The 16,673-nt window shown below is 44.3% G+C and overlaps 1 protein-coding gene across 6 annotated transcripts in view; it reads left to right on the forward strand.

Moving 5' to 3' along the window:
• Atp8a1 (ATPase phospholipid transporting 8A1) overlaps positions 1–16,673 on the forward strand; it is a 209,148-nt gene that overhangs the window by 137,181 nt on the left and 55,294 nt on the right. For all 6 annotated transcript variants that reach the window (XM_075943172.1, XM_075943171.1, XM_075943169.1 and 3 more), the window contains one exon: positions 8,265–8,437. In XM_075943172.1, coding sequence (XP_075799287.1) covers positions 8,265–8,437 — 173 coding nt within the window. The remainder of the gene's footprint in view (positions 1–8,264; positions 8,438–16,673) is intronic.

Below are 16,673 nucleotides of genomic sequence, written 5' to 3' on the forward strand. Positions count from 1 at the left end.
GAGCATAAAAGCGGGAAAGAATGAAGCATTTGGTCATAAAACTCATGTTCTAAGTGATGATGAGTTAGGATCACATGCCACCAAAATAGCTAATAAAATAGGTTTAGATACCAAGTTCTTATTTGTGTTCTTTTTTAATATTTGTTCTTAAATTATGGTGAATTAAAGTAAATCCAAAGTAGAATACGTCCCCCTCTGTCCAGGTGACACTTATGTCTGTGCCTAAGAACTATTCGGTGCCTGAAAATTGCCATAGTGGTGCTATAGCTGAAGAATACGCTGGAGAAATAGCCTTAGGATTATCGTGGACTGTTTTACACAAACACATGTATTAATTTATTCACTCACACAATAAAACACAAATCACGGCAGAGGAACTCCATTTTACCTTGTGATTTTTGAAATGAGCTGTATCAGATCATGCTACCTCAGGCAGAAATTATTAAGGGAAAACAGATAGTAATTATATAAATATTTCTCCTCCCACCATGCACCAGGAGCTGCATGCCCTTGGAGAAGAGGTGATGTTCTCAGTGCTAGAACTGGGGGGGGGGGGCAGTCGGGTTTACAGATCATGTTTATGCAGTAGAAGACATGTTGGGAGAGTAGAGTTTTAGCAGCCACAGGTAGATGGGAATATTGTCATTGGGAGACTTTGTAAGAACGTTTAAAGTGACCCCAGCCCGGGACTGACTGCGCCTACTGGATTTTCTGTTGCTCCACAGAGCTTGGCAGTTGGAGGTACTGTCTCTTCACATAGGTAACTTGTTGCGCCTGATGCCAGAGCAGGGGAAAGAACTCTGGTGTCAGCTTTGTGACGAGCACTTGGCAGGACGCTTTCTCCACGATGAGGAAGTGGAAGTCAGCACAGTGCATCCTAACAGTCACTCTGGGAAGTTAGCACTAATCCAATCTGATGAGTAGGGGGAAACTGGACTCGGAGGAGCCCAAGAATCCTGCCTGAGGAAAGAGTCAGTAGGTGGCAGAGCCAGGCTCCAGCTCAGATTGCTCTAGTGCCACCCCAGGGGAGGTTGTCACCTGATGGGAGGTTGTCAGATGAGTACAGAGAGTCAAGCCCATGAGAGTTAGATGAGGACACGGCTCTATCACAGCAGGAGATCTTTTCTGGAACTCTTGACTTACGTAGCTGCCTCATCTTACCCAAAAGGGATTTTGAGCTAGGCGTGGTAGTGCACGCCTGGAATCCCAGCATTGGAGCTACTGAGGCAGGAGGTTCACGAGTTTGGGCCCAATCTGGGCTATATATTGAGTTCTAGACCAGCAAGAATCTCAAATCTCTCTCTCTCTCTCTCTCTCTCTCTCTCTCTCTCTCTCTCTCTCTCTCTCTCTCTCTCTCTCTCTCTTTCTCTCTTTGTTTCACACATACACACACATTTAGAGGTCTTAAGGTGTTGAGTTAATGTTTGAAGCTATTCAGTATTTTTTTTCCTTTTTTTTTATCATGAATTTCTCAAAACATCTGCTTTTTCCTTTTTACAGAAGGTGAAAGGTTTGATGGCCTTTGTTGTACTCTGTATCCATCTGAGACTGCGGGAAACCTTGAATGTTGAACCATGTTGAACCATGGCATATGTTTAGCTCCCAGAACTTAGTTCTTCACAATATGACATCCTCACTCGTTTGACGCTGTTAATACACTGCAGTGACATGTAAGCCCCGACCGGCGTCTCACGTCTCCCTTGACAGGCAGCCGCCTCTGTGCGGATGACATCTGTGCTCACCTGCAGACAGGCTCCCAAGAGCTGTTTCACAGGGGCCCCGCCTCCTGCCAGACATCTCAGCTGGGTAGTCTTCATCTTTAATCAGCCTATTGCTAGACTTTGCTCTTTTGGAGGACAGCAAGTGAACTTGAAGCACTGGGCTCTAATACCGGCTGTGAAGGACAGTCCTCCTAATCTGAAGTCCACTCTCACCAAAATGAGAGCTGCATCTTCCCACTGATATGCCCGTTTTCCTTAATTCATTAAGACAAAAGAACAAATCCAAGTGTAACAGAATTGCCTTAGTTCCGTCTGGCTGCTCTAAGAACAGTACCACAGATGGGATGGCTTCGGCAACAAAGATCCATTTCTCTACATTCTGGAGTCAGGAATGTCTGCCCGCAAGGTGCCAGCAGCTAGGGGTCTCCTGGGCCTGTGTCCTGGTTCACAGTGTCCTTTTGCTGTATCCTCTGTGGCAGGAGGAAGGAGCACGTCACGGAATCTCTGTTATAAAGCCATGTACAAATCCCAGAGAGATTCCATAACCTAACGACCTCACGCGGGTCCTGCCGCCTAGGACGCCATCACATAGGAAGTCAGCATTTCTGTGTAGGAAGTTTGAAGAAACACATATTCATCCCAGAATAAAAATGCCTTGTTAAATATTGCCTGGAAGTTGGTGTTATTCAGAATTTCTATGTATTAGTTCTTCCTTTCTGGGGCTAAACCCTCTTCATAATATAGTTTATCACTTTTTCTTCTCATGTTAATAGGTTCCCAAAACTAGATAGAAAGCTAGATGCTTAGTTGTGTTTGGGCCCAAACACCAAAATATGCTTTGGATAAGTAAGTGTAAGTAGGCTTTGTTTCTTTCAATGCTGGTTAGACCTGCTGCTGATGCCCTCGGAGTATCCATGGGTGACCACATTGTGTAGGGTCACTACAGCTAAGAAACTCTAGCTTCAGGGCAAGCTGTGGCAGCCAGTAGCCTCAGGCACTGTGTGCTGGCCTGTCCTGGATCTTCTCCTTCCTGTTCCATGATGGTTCTTTCCCTTTGCCTAGGGATTTCTACAGATTCTCAGGAAGGGTGTTCCTTGGAAGTAAGTGTTCCTAAGTAAAACTCTGTCCCGAAAACCTCTGAGAGGAATCTGGAAAGGAACAGAAAGGCGAGGAACTGAACAGGGTCGTTTTTATGCAGCTGCTCTCTGGGGCACTACATTTGGGGCCCATCCCAGGCCTGCTTCTTAGGTGGCCCGATACGCTCTCTGCGCATCTGGCCCTCAGCTTCCTCAGCTGGTTCTAAGCAGTTCCGCCAAAAGAAAAATGACAGCTTGTGCCCTGTGATCCTTACCATACAAATCACAGCTTCTGATGTATCTCCCTGTAAGATCGTATCTGATTTCATTGTCTGGGGCACCTTCTGTGATTTTTGTCAAGGGTTTCCTTGCTACAGATCTTGTAAACGTAATGCAAAAGATTTCTATAAAGCTGCTAGTCTCCGGGCTCCTGCAAGATTGTTGTTGTGGGTTGTTTCATTTCACTGGAGTGTGTTCTGTGAACATGCTGTCTGTTTGACCGGCTTCTGCTCTAAATATAAGTGAGGGTTTAGGAAAATCCATGGCCCTATTGCTGTTGTAAAGAATTCTGCTTACCCTAACTGCCTTCTTCCTCAACATGCCTCCTCCCTCTCTCTCCTCTTTTTTCCTTCCCTCTCCTCACCCCCTCTCAGTTTCTTATAAACCAAATAAAGTACCATTTCCTCCCGCTTGGCCTACAGCTGCACACCTTGCCTTGGTCACTCGGTAGTTAGCTGGGTGTGTGTCTTATGGCATTCAATGGGCAGTCGATGCTGTTTGATGCAGAAGTAGATGTGGGCTTGTCATTAATTATTTGTTCCCTATTTCTTTTTTATTAAGAGAAACACAGTAACATTTTCTTCCTTCTAACTGAGCGTACCCCAGATTCTTGAAGAGTTTAGAGGTAGCAGGAAAACATTCACAGGGGTCACAGGAGCAAGTGAGACATTTTAACTTCCCACAAGGAGTTCTGTTGTCACTAACAATTTTTTTCTCTGTGGCCTCCTCATCACAGACTTCAGGCACTGGAAAAAGGCTGAGATGCAAATCAAGCTGTGCCACAGCTATGTTGCATAAGCAGACAGGGTATTTAGGGGACCCAAAAGATGGAAGGAAGCATTCTTGTTACCTGGAGAACTTGGAGAAAGTAGACTCTTGAGACTTATTTTTAGTAGACTCTTGAGACTTATTTTTAGTTTATTTATTCATTTCTTGGAGTAAGAAAACTTTGACCTTGTACATAGGCTTAAATGGCCATGAGGGCTGGGGATGCTGCTAAGGGGAGAATGAAGCACACAGATGTTTATGAGTCAGGTTTTAAGCCGGAGGAAAGAAGGATGTGGACTAGCCTCTGGGGGAGAAGAGATTGATGCCTCTGTTTTACTGCCTATGCTGGTTTGCCATCTATTGCTGTGATAAAGACTGACCAAAACCAGTGTGGGGTGGAAAGGGTTTGTTACATCCTACAGATGAGAGTCTATCAGGGAAATCAGGGCAGGCGCTGAGACAGGAGTCTGGAAGCAGGCACCACAAAAGACCTCTGCTTACTGGCTTACTCTCTATGGCTTGCTCAGCTTGCTCTTTTAACACAACCCAGGACCACCACTCAGGAGTGGCACCAACTGACAGGTTCAAAGGCCAACCTGATAGAGCCCATTCTTCAACTGAGGGTCTCTCTCTCCAGTGACTCTAGTTTGTATCAAGTTTGACAAAACCTAACCGGCACTGAGAAATAGCGTTTGTTGTAGCAAGGTTGTGACGTTGCAGAGAGAAGGTGGGGCAAGATGGTCGGGAAGGACTTCCTTGCCTTGAATGCTCTCCTTGAGTACACAGGTGTGAAAGGCACTGGCATCCAGGGAAAGGGGACTAAAGAGGAGAAGCCATAGGAAATGTCACAGCCTTGTCAAACCCACTTTTCCCTTATTGGCCAGAACTATGACCTTTCTTCTGTCCCTGTGTCTGGCTCCACAAACTGCCTGAGCCTAGGGACACCTCTGATGTCCCCTTTTATCGAGCTTACAAATAACAATGGGCAGGATGTTGCACAGGCCTTGTGTTGTTCCGCCCTGTACCGTCTTTGATCCTTTTTTTCTAACTTAACTTCTTCTTTACATATTTTCACTTTCACAAGTCACTGAGTTTAAATGTTTAAACATTTCCCCCTCCAGTAGCCAAAGAGAAAACAGAGTGGCAGCTAATACAGTAATAAATTCATCCATAGCCACAGGAGATAAGCCTCGATGCCATGAGGCCATAAAGCACAGCTCCCACCCAGGCTTGGAGAAAATGCAATGATGTTTCATAAAGAAGAGAATTTTTTAAACAGCACCAACAGTAAATAAGGATAAAATATAAATCATAACTAGCGGCACCCAGCCAGCAACAGAGCTCCTTGTACACGGACGCTCTGAACTAAAATAGCGCGAGTTAGCAGGCTGGTGTTGGTGTAACCTCGCACCCGAGGTGGGCTGCTGAGTTTTTCACCCTGCCTGAGATGTTGCCTCTTACATCTCCTGACACCTCTTGATTTGCTGAAGGTCTTTGATAAGTCACCAAGGAAGCACAGGTCCTGATGCCACAAATAAGAGAGTTTTCAGCCAATTTGAAGGTGTCAGAGAAGACCTTAGAAAAGGAAAGCAGGGCACCAGGGCTGCTCCCACAGCCTGGGGAGCATGGGCGTTCCACAGTGCTGGGGGTGATTTCTTCGTCATTTACAGCTGATCCCCAAAGAGACCTGAAGTCTCCCTGGGGTCCCTTGTAGGTTCTGCTTCAGGTTTCCAGCTCAAGTGTCACTTAAGCAACGCACACACACGCACACACAGAGGCTGTTTATCTTTATTTGAAAGTCTGCTGTCTTTGTCTGTCTGTCGTGTGTGTGTGTGTGTGTGTGTGTGTGTGTGTGTGTGTGTGCCCACACGCGTGTGCACACTAAAGAGAAATGGACTGTTGCCAGTGGAATGCTGTCATTATTTATCAGTGCTGTCATTAAATGTCTTTCTGAGTGTGTGATAATTGTAGGCTCTGTACATGTTGTGGGCAGAGCCTCAGCCCTGGACACTCCCCAGGAGCTGAGGGCTTTGTTAACATAGGCTTGGTTGCACAGGGCAGCCTGGGAGCCTGGTAGGTTAGCTTTCTTTGGCAGGAGAGACATGCAAGAGTCAAGCCTGTGGAAGGAACTCTGGGGAAAGTTCCTCAGGATCAAACTATGGATTTGATACCATGTAAGGGGATAGATTTTAGTGGGTTGAAGCCCTGGATAGATGGGAGAGCAGGAAGAGACATGGTTGTGCTTTAACTCTGTTTTATGAACAGGTGAGATGAAGGGCAGTGAAGGCTTCTGGGAAACCACAGAAAGAATGCTGTGGCCTTGAACTTGCTTCTGGTGCTACCTGATGCTTCAGGCATTTGGTTTCTTTTTGATGGGGTGTACTGAGAAAGACAAACCAGAGCAGAAACTTAATTCTGAGCTGATGTTACTTTGTAAATGTATTCTTGAGCAAGGAGCTTGAACACTGCACTGCGTCCTAACACTGATACAAGAATAGTATCTATACTTCGTGTTAACATAAATGTCTCAACACATAGTTCTTAAAACAGCCCAGTGTACAGCACATGTCAGGCATTTTATTCTTACTCCAATTTTTCACACCTTTATTGGTTTATCCACCTAATCTCTGAATTTGCTTTTAAAACAATCTGAAGTCATGTGCTTTAGACTGCCATTCATAAACTTTCTTGGCAGAATTTTATAGACTTTTATACTTCCTTAAGTCCTCTTGGAGCAAGTGTTCGCTCCCGGTGTGATGGAATGTGTCATGATCAGATTGGAAGATTTTACTGCTGGGATTATTGGGCATTCTTACTCTATAGTATGACATGGTTTGTCATTCAATAAACAGATTCTAAAATGCTAGGATATAGTGTGAACCACGATCTCCAGTGTGAAATTTTAATCTCCTTATTGCTTCCCACACCATGAAATGACTGGGCCACACCCTTAAATTGGAGAAATACACTATCAGTTACTTTTCTGTGACCAAATGCCCAATAAGAACAACTTAGCGATGAAAAAGGGTTCCTTTTGCTCATAGTTTCCCGGGTTCAGTTCATGATGTGGGCAGGGTGTAGCAGACCAGCACAGTGGGCAGAAAGCAGGGGCAAGCAGAGATTGGAACAGACCCAGGTAAGAGCACCTCGGCCCCGCACCTGGTGACACTTCTAACAGGCGCCACCTCGCTTCCCCACATCCCAGCAGCACCACCACACTGTGAAGCTGTCAAGGTGTGAGTCCATTATTAGTTCAGAGCGCCCATGATCTGCTTGTCTCTACAAACACAGTCACAGTCACACTCAGGTGCCGCTTAGGCTAACGCTGTTGACAAGCCAAATAAACCACCACACTTAACTCTCTGTTTTGAATATAATGAACACAAAGTATCCTATAAGTGTATTCTGTGTGACTGTATTTTATTCGTATAAATAATTGTAGATTTAGTGCCCATGCCATAACTTCAATGTCTGTTTCCTTGTGGAGAATGAGTGCTGTGTTTCTTCAGCGCCGGGGCTCTTTAGAACAGGAACTGGACAGAACCATTGTGTTGGAAGAAGAGTCTTTAGCTGGGGAGGAAAACTGGGTATACAAAATGATAATTTTTTTGTGTGTGGTACGTTGTTTGTTGTTAGTAGTGATGGTGGGTTTGTTCTTTTTTTTTTTCCTTTTTCCCTCTGAGGGAAAAAGCCTTGATGAAGGACCTACACCTGTTCTTATGCAATTTAAATGAATAAAGCTTTCCCTGATACTAAAGGTTTTTATTCTGCTTAAGAGTAAACTTTTGGTTGATAGAAAGGCTCCTTGTATTGACTCCATCACAATTACCAAGCTACATGTCTCTGCCCCCCACTAAAATACAGCATCACGGAACCATGATTGGAGCCACGGAAGCCAATTCATAAAGTTACAGGAGATTACGAACCCTGTGTTTCCTGCTCTAGGTTCCTGGGCATTAAATTTCAATAGCACTGAGTATTCTCAAAAGGACACTCATAAATTATTTCGAATATGTTCCCCAACTTTTTTTCTTTGTTCGCGGCAAACCAGTTCTGACTAGTTCATAAATTAGGTCAGCATTGTTCTTTTTCTTGAGAAGAGAATTTGCTGAAAATGCTATGGGCAGTATTGCAGTCACGTGGTGAGAGTAATGAATGGCAGAGTCACGCAGGATGAAGCTGTGGACAGGTATATAACTGTGGACAGGTATATAACCCACAGAACCTAACTGATAACCTTGTCAGTTGCCCTCTCCAGGGGCTGTTGTGAGAACTGAGTGAATGAAGGTTTGTGAAAGTATTTTGAAAGTAATCACTAAAAATAACTAAATGTAGTTACTACTTGAAATTTAGCTACACCTTGAAGACTTTGTAGTAGAACAAATAGAATGAATGTTGACGACCTTGGCTGATGTTTCAGGGTACCAGAGAAACTCTGAGTCGGCACTGCACCACCCTTGGGGATGCCCTTCGGAAGGAAAACGATTTTGCTCTTATCATTGACGGGAAGACCCTCAAATACGCCCTAACCTTCGGAGTGCGGCAGTATTTCCTGGACTTAGCTCTGTCCTGCAAAGCCGTCATTTGCTGCAGGTAAGTTGTCCCCAGCACTGTCCACTTGCAACCAAAGTGACTTTATCTTAATGGTATCTTTTAGTGATTTTATTTTAATTATATGTCTGTGTGAGGGCAAGTATGTCCACACATGTGGAGGAGCCCAGAGAGGCCACAAGTACTGGATCCCCCTGAAGCTGGAATTGCAGACAATTGTGTGCTAGTAACAGCGAACTTGGATCTCTGGGAGAGCAGAACGATGCCTCCTAACTACAGAGCTCTCTCTCCCGCCCCATCTTAGGCTTTTAATTTTTAAAAGTTCCATACTGTTTTTCTTAATCCAGAAATTACAAATGTTAGGTTCGTTCATTTGTTTACCAGAGTCCCAAGGTTCACCACCTGAGGTGGATTTGTCAGCAGAGACTTTGGAATGAGTCCTAACGATCCGTATTAGATGCTATTCATAATCTGAACCCAGCAGCTCTTTGCCGTTATCTGTATATAAAATCAGCCAATGGCAACCAGGTATGTGGCACAGGCCAATAATCCCAGCTACTTGGGAGGCAAAAGGCCAAATGTAGAAAGCTTCAGGTCTGCTTGGACAATTTACGGAGACTATATACATACATACATACATACATACATACATACATACATACATACGCAAACAAACTCTCAAGAGGGCTGTGAATGTGGTTCACTGGGTTTGGCCTAACACGTGCAACACTCTGGGTTCAAACCCCCATACTGAAGAAAAAAAAAGTTACGGAGCCAGAGCCGAGACTGAGTGATAGAGTGAGCTCTTAGCCTTAGCTTTGACCTTCAGCACCAGAGGGGTGGAGGGGGTGTGAATTATTTATCTGCATTTATTTCCATCTTGGTTCATTTATGGAAGAGCCCTGTTGTCTCTATTTAGATGGTTGATCCAACTGCTAGAATTTATTTTGTGGGGATAGCATGTTGGGAGGTACAAACTGAGTCCTTCTCCAAACAGCTGAATACTTTTCTGATGACTGCTTATTTACTCTAAGACTTGGGCCTCCTAACTTATAAGACTGCTCATATCCTAGATTTACATGTCTCTGAGTTACGACGGCCTAATGCATACAAGCGCCACTGAGCTCCAGCCTGTCTGATTTTCTTGTCAGGGATTGTCTTCCTCTGAAAATTTAGAGTACTGCATAGCACTGCCCATGCCCCTCTCCTGAGCTTACCTCAGCTAAGGATTTTCCTCTGCTGTCCACTGACTGACTCTTACCAGCTGGTCACAATGGATCCAGAGACACGGCACTACCTCAACTCTCTTTCTTTTCTGAGGAGACAGAGTGTACATGGGGCTTCTCGAGAATTTCTTAGTCTCTCTTCTCACCATTGCCCTTAGCTTTCTTTTCTTTGCTCGAAATACTTTTAAAAGTTCTATTTACTAATAAAGGAGAATTATTCCTTTTAAACCATTTTTTGTCTCCGCTTATCTACCTTACATGTACTCTTTGAATTTCAATTGGAATTTACTTACTGGGATGTACATAAACCACACCCTGTAAGGATCGGGTATAAGCATCATTTTGACCTGTAAAGCTATAGTTTCCTCAGAGAATTAAGACTTGCCTGTTATTTTCAGGCATCTAATTATTTTACCTATGGAGTCTGTTCTTCTCTGTGGGATGTTACTAATATGACTGAGATTCTTGAGTGATATATTCCGTAGATGCCCAGTGTTCATAACAGTCATGTTCTCTGTTTATCACAAAAATAGAAATGACCTTCTGCTCTTGCTTTTACCTTGGCATCTTCATACTTTGTAAAATCTGGGGCTTCAGTAACTTTTCTTGGTTTCTCACAACGTCTTGACAAGTGCTTAGTAACACTCAGCTCTCACAGGCTCCCACGAGCTATTTAGTCACTTTCGCTAATGGGATCATGAGGATCAACAGGCGATTGCTCAAAAACCCATCAGTGTTATGACTACTGGCTCCTACTCAGAAACAGAACACAGACCACAAAACAGCAATATTTAGATAAAGTGGCCAGTTGGCTCAAGTTAGCATTGGTGACATGCCTACTATGTGCTTGGGGTGGGTATTGTACTGACCAGGTACAAGGATGACTTGCTACCTGCTCTCCTTGCTATCTCTGTCTACTCTACTGCGAGCATAATCAGTTGGTCTGAAAGATGCAGGAGGCCAGTTTTCCTGACGCAGCAGACCCAGCAGCAAAGCTTCATGCATTCCCTCTATTCTTCAAGAAGATAAACCACAGAATTAAACAAAAACAGAAGAACACTAGAAAGCAGAGTCGAGGGAGAAGAAATATGTTCTGTGCTTGTGAAATTCTCCTGAAGATCCTTGTCCTGGAGGATGATAAGTCATACGGACCTCAGAGCCCTTCCAGGCCAGGGATTGGGAAGGGACTCACCCTGCCATGCACCAGCAGCTCGGTGCTGACACTGTCCTTATAAAGATGTGTGTGGCTGCCTCCTCCCTCCTTGGCTGTTTCTGCTTGTAGTAAGGCGGCCGCTGCTTAGTTCCCAGCTGCTTGGCCCCAAAATAATTACACAGAAACAATATTATTTAAGTCACTGCTTGGCCCATTAACTCTAGTTCCTTATTGGCTAACTCTTACTTATTAATTTAACCAATCTCCACTAATCTGTGTATTGCTATGTGACAGTGGCTTACCTGCAAAGTTTCAGCACGTCTGTCTCTCTCTGACTCTGCCTCCTTTCTCTCAGAATTTAGTCTTCCACACCTACCTCTATTTCCTGTGCAGGCCCAAGACAGTTTTCTTTATTAACCAATAGTATTCACAGCATACAGAGGGGAATCCCACATCATCTGCTTTATGAGTGTTTGGGGGCTTTGAATTGCAGACACTGGTTCTATTCAGTATTTTGATGTTGTTTTAATAAAAATACCTTTTTTGACTTCTTTTTTTAAATTATAATTACCTTCATACTCTTTTCCCTAAAGAGAAGCTTCAGGCCTGGCTCTGCGGCCGGTCAAAACACATAATTATAATTACATCAGTGCCACAGCCGGATTAATGTCTGTACACCTCCTTGGCCTGGTGCCTCTTCACATAGAAACCGCTGGCGGAGGTCGTGTTTTTCTCATTCCTCGTACTGACCTTAGTGTAATGATGTTCCTATCACAGCTGGGGAATGTGGAGCAAGCCTGTGTATGGTCCTTGGAGAATGAACCCCAGGGTCACTCCTCATTTCTCGTGACCTCCCAGCCTCAGGAAACTCTAGATTTTATTCTATTAGAGGAGTGACGCTCAGATAAATATTGATTCTTATTTCAAAATACTGTAATGATACTGTTTCCCAAGTTCCTTGTGCTCGTGCTAACCCTTTGAGGTTAGTCCTCAAATTGAGACTCCTTTCCAGCCCGCTGCTTGTCAGTCCATATCCATATAAAGATAATTAGGAGGTGGACGGACCATCTACTATGGTCTACTGGCGCAACAAGGAAAATCTTCCCAGAACAGATAACGAGTCTCTCGTTCACTTCGTCTTCAGGATTCTATCAGATTTCTTCTGACATCAGCACCCAGTTCAGAAAGAGGCTTTAGTGTTGGCCCAGTTGCCACGGTTACAAAAATGGGCTTTTCATCCCCCCAGGCTCCCACTGAATTAAAAGAAGCTGCTGGCCTCTGTCAGTAGTCATTGCATCTCTCAGTCACCACTGTGTTCCGAGGGGACTGTTCACAGACAGAACTAATCCCCCCAACCAAAATTATCCAAGGCATTTGAGTCCTGGTTTTGTATTACAGAGTATGGGCTACATGTTATACCTCAAGAAAAGAAGTGTGTGTGTGTGTGTGTGTGTGTGTGTGTGTGTGTGTGTGTGTGTGTGTATCTGAAATCAAAACAGTGAACATAGCCTTGTTTTTGTGAACAACTTCTGTGTTCACAGATATTTGTGAACTCAGATTCTCCGTGTGTCCAACATATTGGTGTGATCAGAGAGCCCCGAGCTCAGTTGGGGTTGGATTTTTATAATAGCAAAGGTAGGGCTGAGTGATTTCTAAGGTTCAGGACCCCTGATTGGCTGACATTTGTCTAGGGGTGTCCTGGTGTGTGCTGGCAGGCAATCCTATCTACAATGCTTGTAATATTAGGAATTTCCTTTGGATGGTCTGTTCTTGGGTAATCTCAGTTTGTAGTCTTTCTTGGAACCAACTATTGCCTTATGGTAAACTTCTGAGACGCAGGCCTCTATTGAGCTTGTCACGGTTGGGTCCTATAACAACGCTACGCAACTTTTGTGTTTACTGTTGGGCAATTTACTTCCAAGAGCTTCTTGCTTTCAACATGTCAACATAAGCATCCCCTTCCAGTACTTCTTCCCTTTTATTCCCTTGCCTAGGTCCACTGCTTCTTACTTGGCATGATCACAGATATATTGGTTGTTCAGTTGGTTGTTTAAGTGGCTGATCTAGAGACAGGATCTCCAGAATTCCAGGCTAGCCTTGAATTCCTGGTCTTCGTTCCTCCTCCTCCCAAATCCTAGAATCACAGACATGTGCTGGAATGCCCTTTCAGCTGCTTTTGAAGAACAAAAGAAAGTTCTGGTTCACCTCCTCCATTGGGAGCAGACACACATGCTTAATGCAGGATGGTGTGGACCATTGCCGTTTCACAGATGACCTGCAGCTCTTTACGGAAAACAACCTTTGCTCCAGGACTCATGGGGATTTGTGGAAACAGCTAAGTCAAGAGCTATTCTGAGGTTCTAGAATCTAGAGAGAAATAATCCTGACTTCAGTTGCTAATGCTTTTGGTGTGTGGTTCCCCTCTGTATGCTATGAATATGTTTTGTTACCACTGACTAATAAAGAAGCTGTCTTGGCTAATGACTTAGCAAAGTAAAGCCAAGCAGGAAATCAAGAGAGAGAGAGAGAGAGAGAGAGAGAGAGAGAGAGAGAGAGAGAGAGAGAGAGAGAGAGAAGGCAGAGTCAAAGAGTATGCCATGTAGCTGCCGAAGGAGTCAGGTGCTGGAAACCCTATTGGTAGACCACAGCCTCGTGGTGATACACAGATTAATAGAAGTGGGTTAATTTAAGATGTAAGAGCTAGCTAGGAATATGCCCAAGACATTAACCAAGCAGTGCTGTAATTAATAAAGATTCTGTGTAATTATTCGGGTCTGTATGGCAGGGAATGAAAGTATAGTCTCCATTTGCATGCTTTTGCCCTAAGTCTTCCCATTTATATATTAGCACAGTGCTGGTTTGGAGAAGGAGTTTGTTTGTTTGTTTGTTTGTGAAGTTTTTGTTGCTATTTTGCTGTTTGTTTACTTGCTTGCTTTGTTTTTCCTTTTTTAATTTCTCAAGGCAGGGTTTCTCTATGTAGCTCTGGCTGTCCTGGAGCTCTCCCTGTAGACCAGGCTGGCCTCAAACTCAGAGATCCACCTGCCTCTGCCTGCCAACTGCTGGTATCGAAGGCATGCACCACCACCACCTGGCACATGATGCTGTTTTGACTGGGGATTCAGAAAACGTGTTCTCACTCTACGACTCTCTGGCATCTTAGACACTGAATTAAATCATTCTCTCTGCAACATGATGAGATTGAGAAATGGTAGCAGGGATAAAATCCTCCAGGGTGCCCAGCTGCCTGGAGCAGGTAGAAGAGAGCTACTGAGAGGCAGAAACTGAGGGAGCTCATGCTCACACATTTCTTCCTACAGTACCTTCCTACCCCAGCTCGGGAGCCCTGCTCAGAGACCTGCCTGTCACCCTTGCAGTGTTTGGATGAACTCTGCTTCTGTTGGCTGCTCTGCGCCTCTCTGTTGCTTAGCTCCTGGTCTGGGGATACAGCTGTTCTTCCTCTGACCCTTCCCTCCAGAAGAGTGGGAAGGCCACAGAGCAGTATCGCTGTGTTAAATAGAGTATGGTCTCTGAGGTCCTCATCAGTTCACATAACCCAGCTTTTCAAAGAGTCTTGCTTTTTTTTCCCCTCTGTAGTTGTCAGTTTAGTTTAAACATATTTTGAAACTTACATTCTGTGACAGTTGGTTGAAAATTGGCTTAGAGCCTCCAGCTTTTAGACTGTCTAGTAATCACCGTTCTGCTACATAATTTATGTACTCATGTCTCCTGGAAAGCAGAAGTTAAATTGAAGTAAGCATTTTTCTCTACTTGCAACATCTCTAATCAAAGCTTAACCCCTTTAAGACTATCCCCCCCCCCCCATGGTAGACTTTAAAAAATACATAAATAAAGAAGTCCACTTGAATTCAGTAAGCGTCGTCACATAGAGTGGCATTCCCAGGCAAAACCTTTTGCCTTACTCTGCCCAATGCCATCTGCCAAGAAGAGGCCTAAAGGGACACTTTGTATATTTTCTGTTGTAGCATAAGTATGTTGACTAAAAGGGGGAGTCAATGAAGATCTACTTCCTGAGTCTTTGGGATTGTCTTTAGCTCAAGGACATCTCTAAATAAATGTCCTACTTAAGAGGTATCTAGAGAGCACAAATGAAGCCAGTAAATACTCAACAGACATTCCTCAAAGAGAAAGAGAATGTGCACGCCAATGGATGCCGGGCAGATGTTTACTTTGAGAAGACTTACAAACTGTTAATGAACGTCAACCCTGTATTTACTTCCAAGAAAATCTGAATAAATGTTGGAACTGTGGGAGAGACTGTTTCCTGACAAAAGAACATACCGAGTGGGTTTTATAGCTTCATAAAATGCCCATATTTTGCTTTAACTTGATCCTCTGCTCAACTCTTGCTCCTTTCCTTTGCTCTTCCACCTCTACTAAGGGATGCTGAAGGAACTCTGGGTCTTATTGTATGTAGTAGCCACTTCTGATGCACTACGCCAGGAAAGTCCACGTTTGCATGAACTTCCTGAGAATAGACAAGAAACCTAAGAGCTACCAAATGCTGCTTGCTGAAACTCAGTATGGTAGTGTCAGGTGAGACTCTAGAAAAGCCACCTCAGCAATGCAAAGACACACATCACACACTTCAATCACAGCTACTTGTACCAGAAACAGTGTTAAAATATTAAAAAAAAAAAAACCTGTGTGTGCATACTCAGCACATTTTTACAAAGTCCACAGGCAGCTCACTCCAGCATGGCCAGTGTCCAAGGAGCCCCTCATGTTGCCGTTGCTTACCAGTAGCTGCTACCTTGATTTTCATCTCCATCCATCTTAAATTACATCTTCTCTTACTCAGCTTGTCCTTTCTGTTTTATATTTTACTGACTTCCAGTGTGCATATGTATCTCAGTACATTCAGATCCTTAGGAGGCCTTTGTTTTTCGTCGATGGTAAATACTGAACTTTGCAGCTCTCCCCTAAGAACTCCCTGCCAAGCTTGGCACCAGCTGATAAACCAGAACTCTGTTGTAGCCTTCAGCCAAATAGCAATCACCCAATACATTACCTACGGTCTCCTCAGCTCAGAATTGCTCAGGACATGATATACACAGTGGAGGATGTTTCTACGGTCTCTCAACCTGCAGACCCTGCTATGTCAAAGAGGGAGGCGGAATTCATTAGGAGCCCGTGATGGGTTCGGGTGCTTATCTTTATTTTAATAAATGTGTGGCTCAAGGAAAATTAAAGGAAGTCTGAGTTCCGAGCTCTGCTGGAGCTCCACGTGTGGAAAACAGCTCGAAAAGTAGGCAAGATTTTCTGGCAGCTCCAGGACATGGAGCAGAGAGAAAGGGAAGGCGCCCTACAGGAGGGATGGTTTTGAAGCACAGATGTGTCAGCCAGGGCACAGAGAAGTGGGGAAAGGGTACATACGGACGACTTGCAGATCGAGGTACGAGAGAGGAGTTGGTACCCGCTGTAACATCCTGCAACAGGAAGGAGGTGTCGAGATTGAACCGAGGGAATCATGCTTGCCAGACACACACTCTTTCAGTGAGCTCCAGTGCAGACCTTAACCTATGCCAAACTCTGATCTTGGTGTAAACATTACAATAAAAATTCCCACTAGGAGTGGCTTTCTTTTCCATGCCCGTTGTAAGGTCTAAATGCCAGTTTCGGTTTGCTGAGGTGCAGTGGGCACACCACAGCCCTCAGATACGCACGGCCGACATGAATGATCCCTGTGGAAAGTATTGTCTGGACCGTTGAAACTGAAGGCACGGTGTTTGATCTCTGTGTAAGTGTACACTCCACAAGAAAAGCTGGGCCTCAGAAAGGAAATCTTTTCTGGAGTTGCTGTTTCATTTTGCTTTCTTCCCCCGAGAAGAGCTATCTGTGTGTTATTTCTGCAACCTTGGCCTTTGCATTGTGAAGTCTC

This window comes from Microtus pennsylvanicus, chromosome 12 (assembly GCF_037038515.1).
Source record: "Microtus pennsylvanicus isolate mMicPen1 chromosome 12, mMicPen1.hap1, whole genome shotgun sequence".
Lineage (NCBI taxonomy): Eukaryota > Metazoa > Chordata > Mammalia > Rodentia > Cricetidae > Microtus > Microtus pennsylvanicus.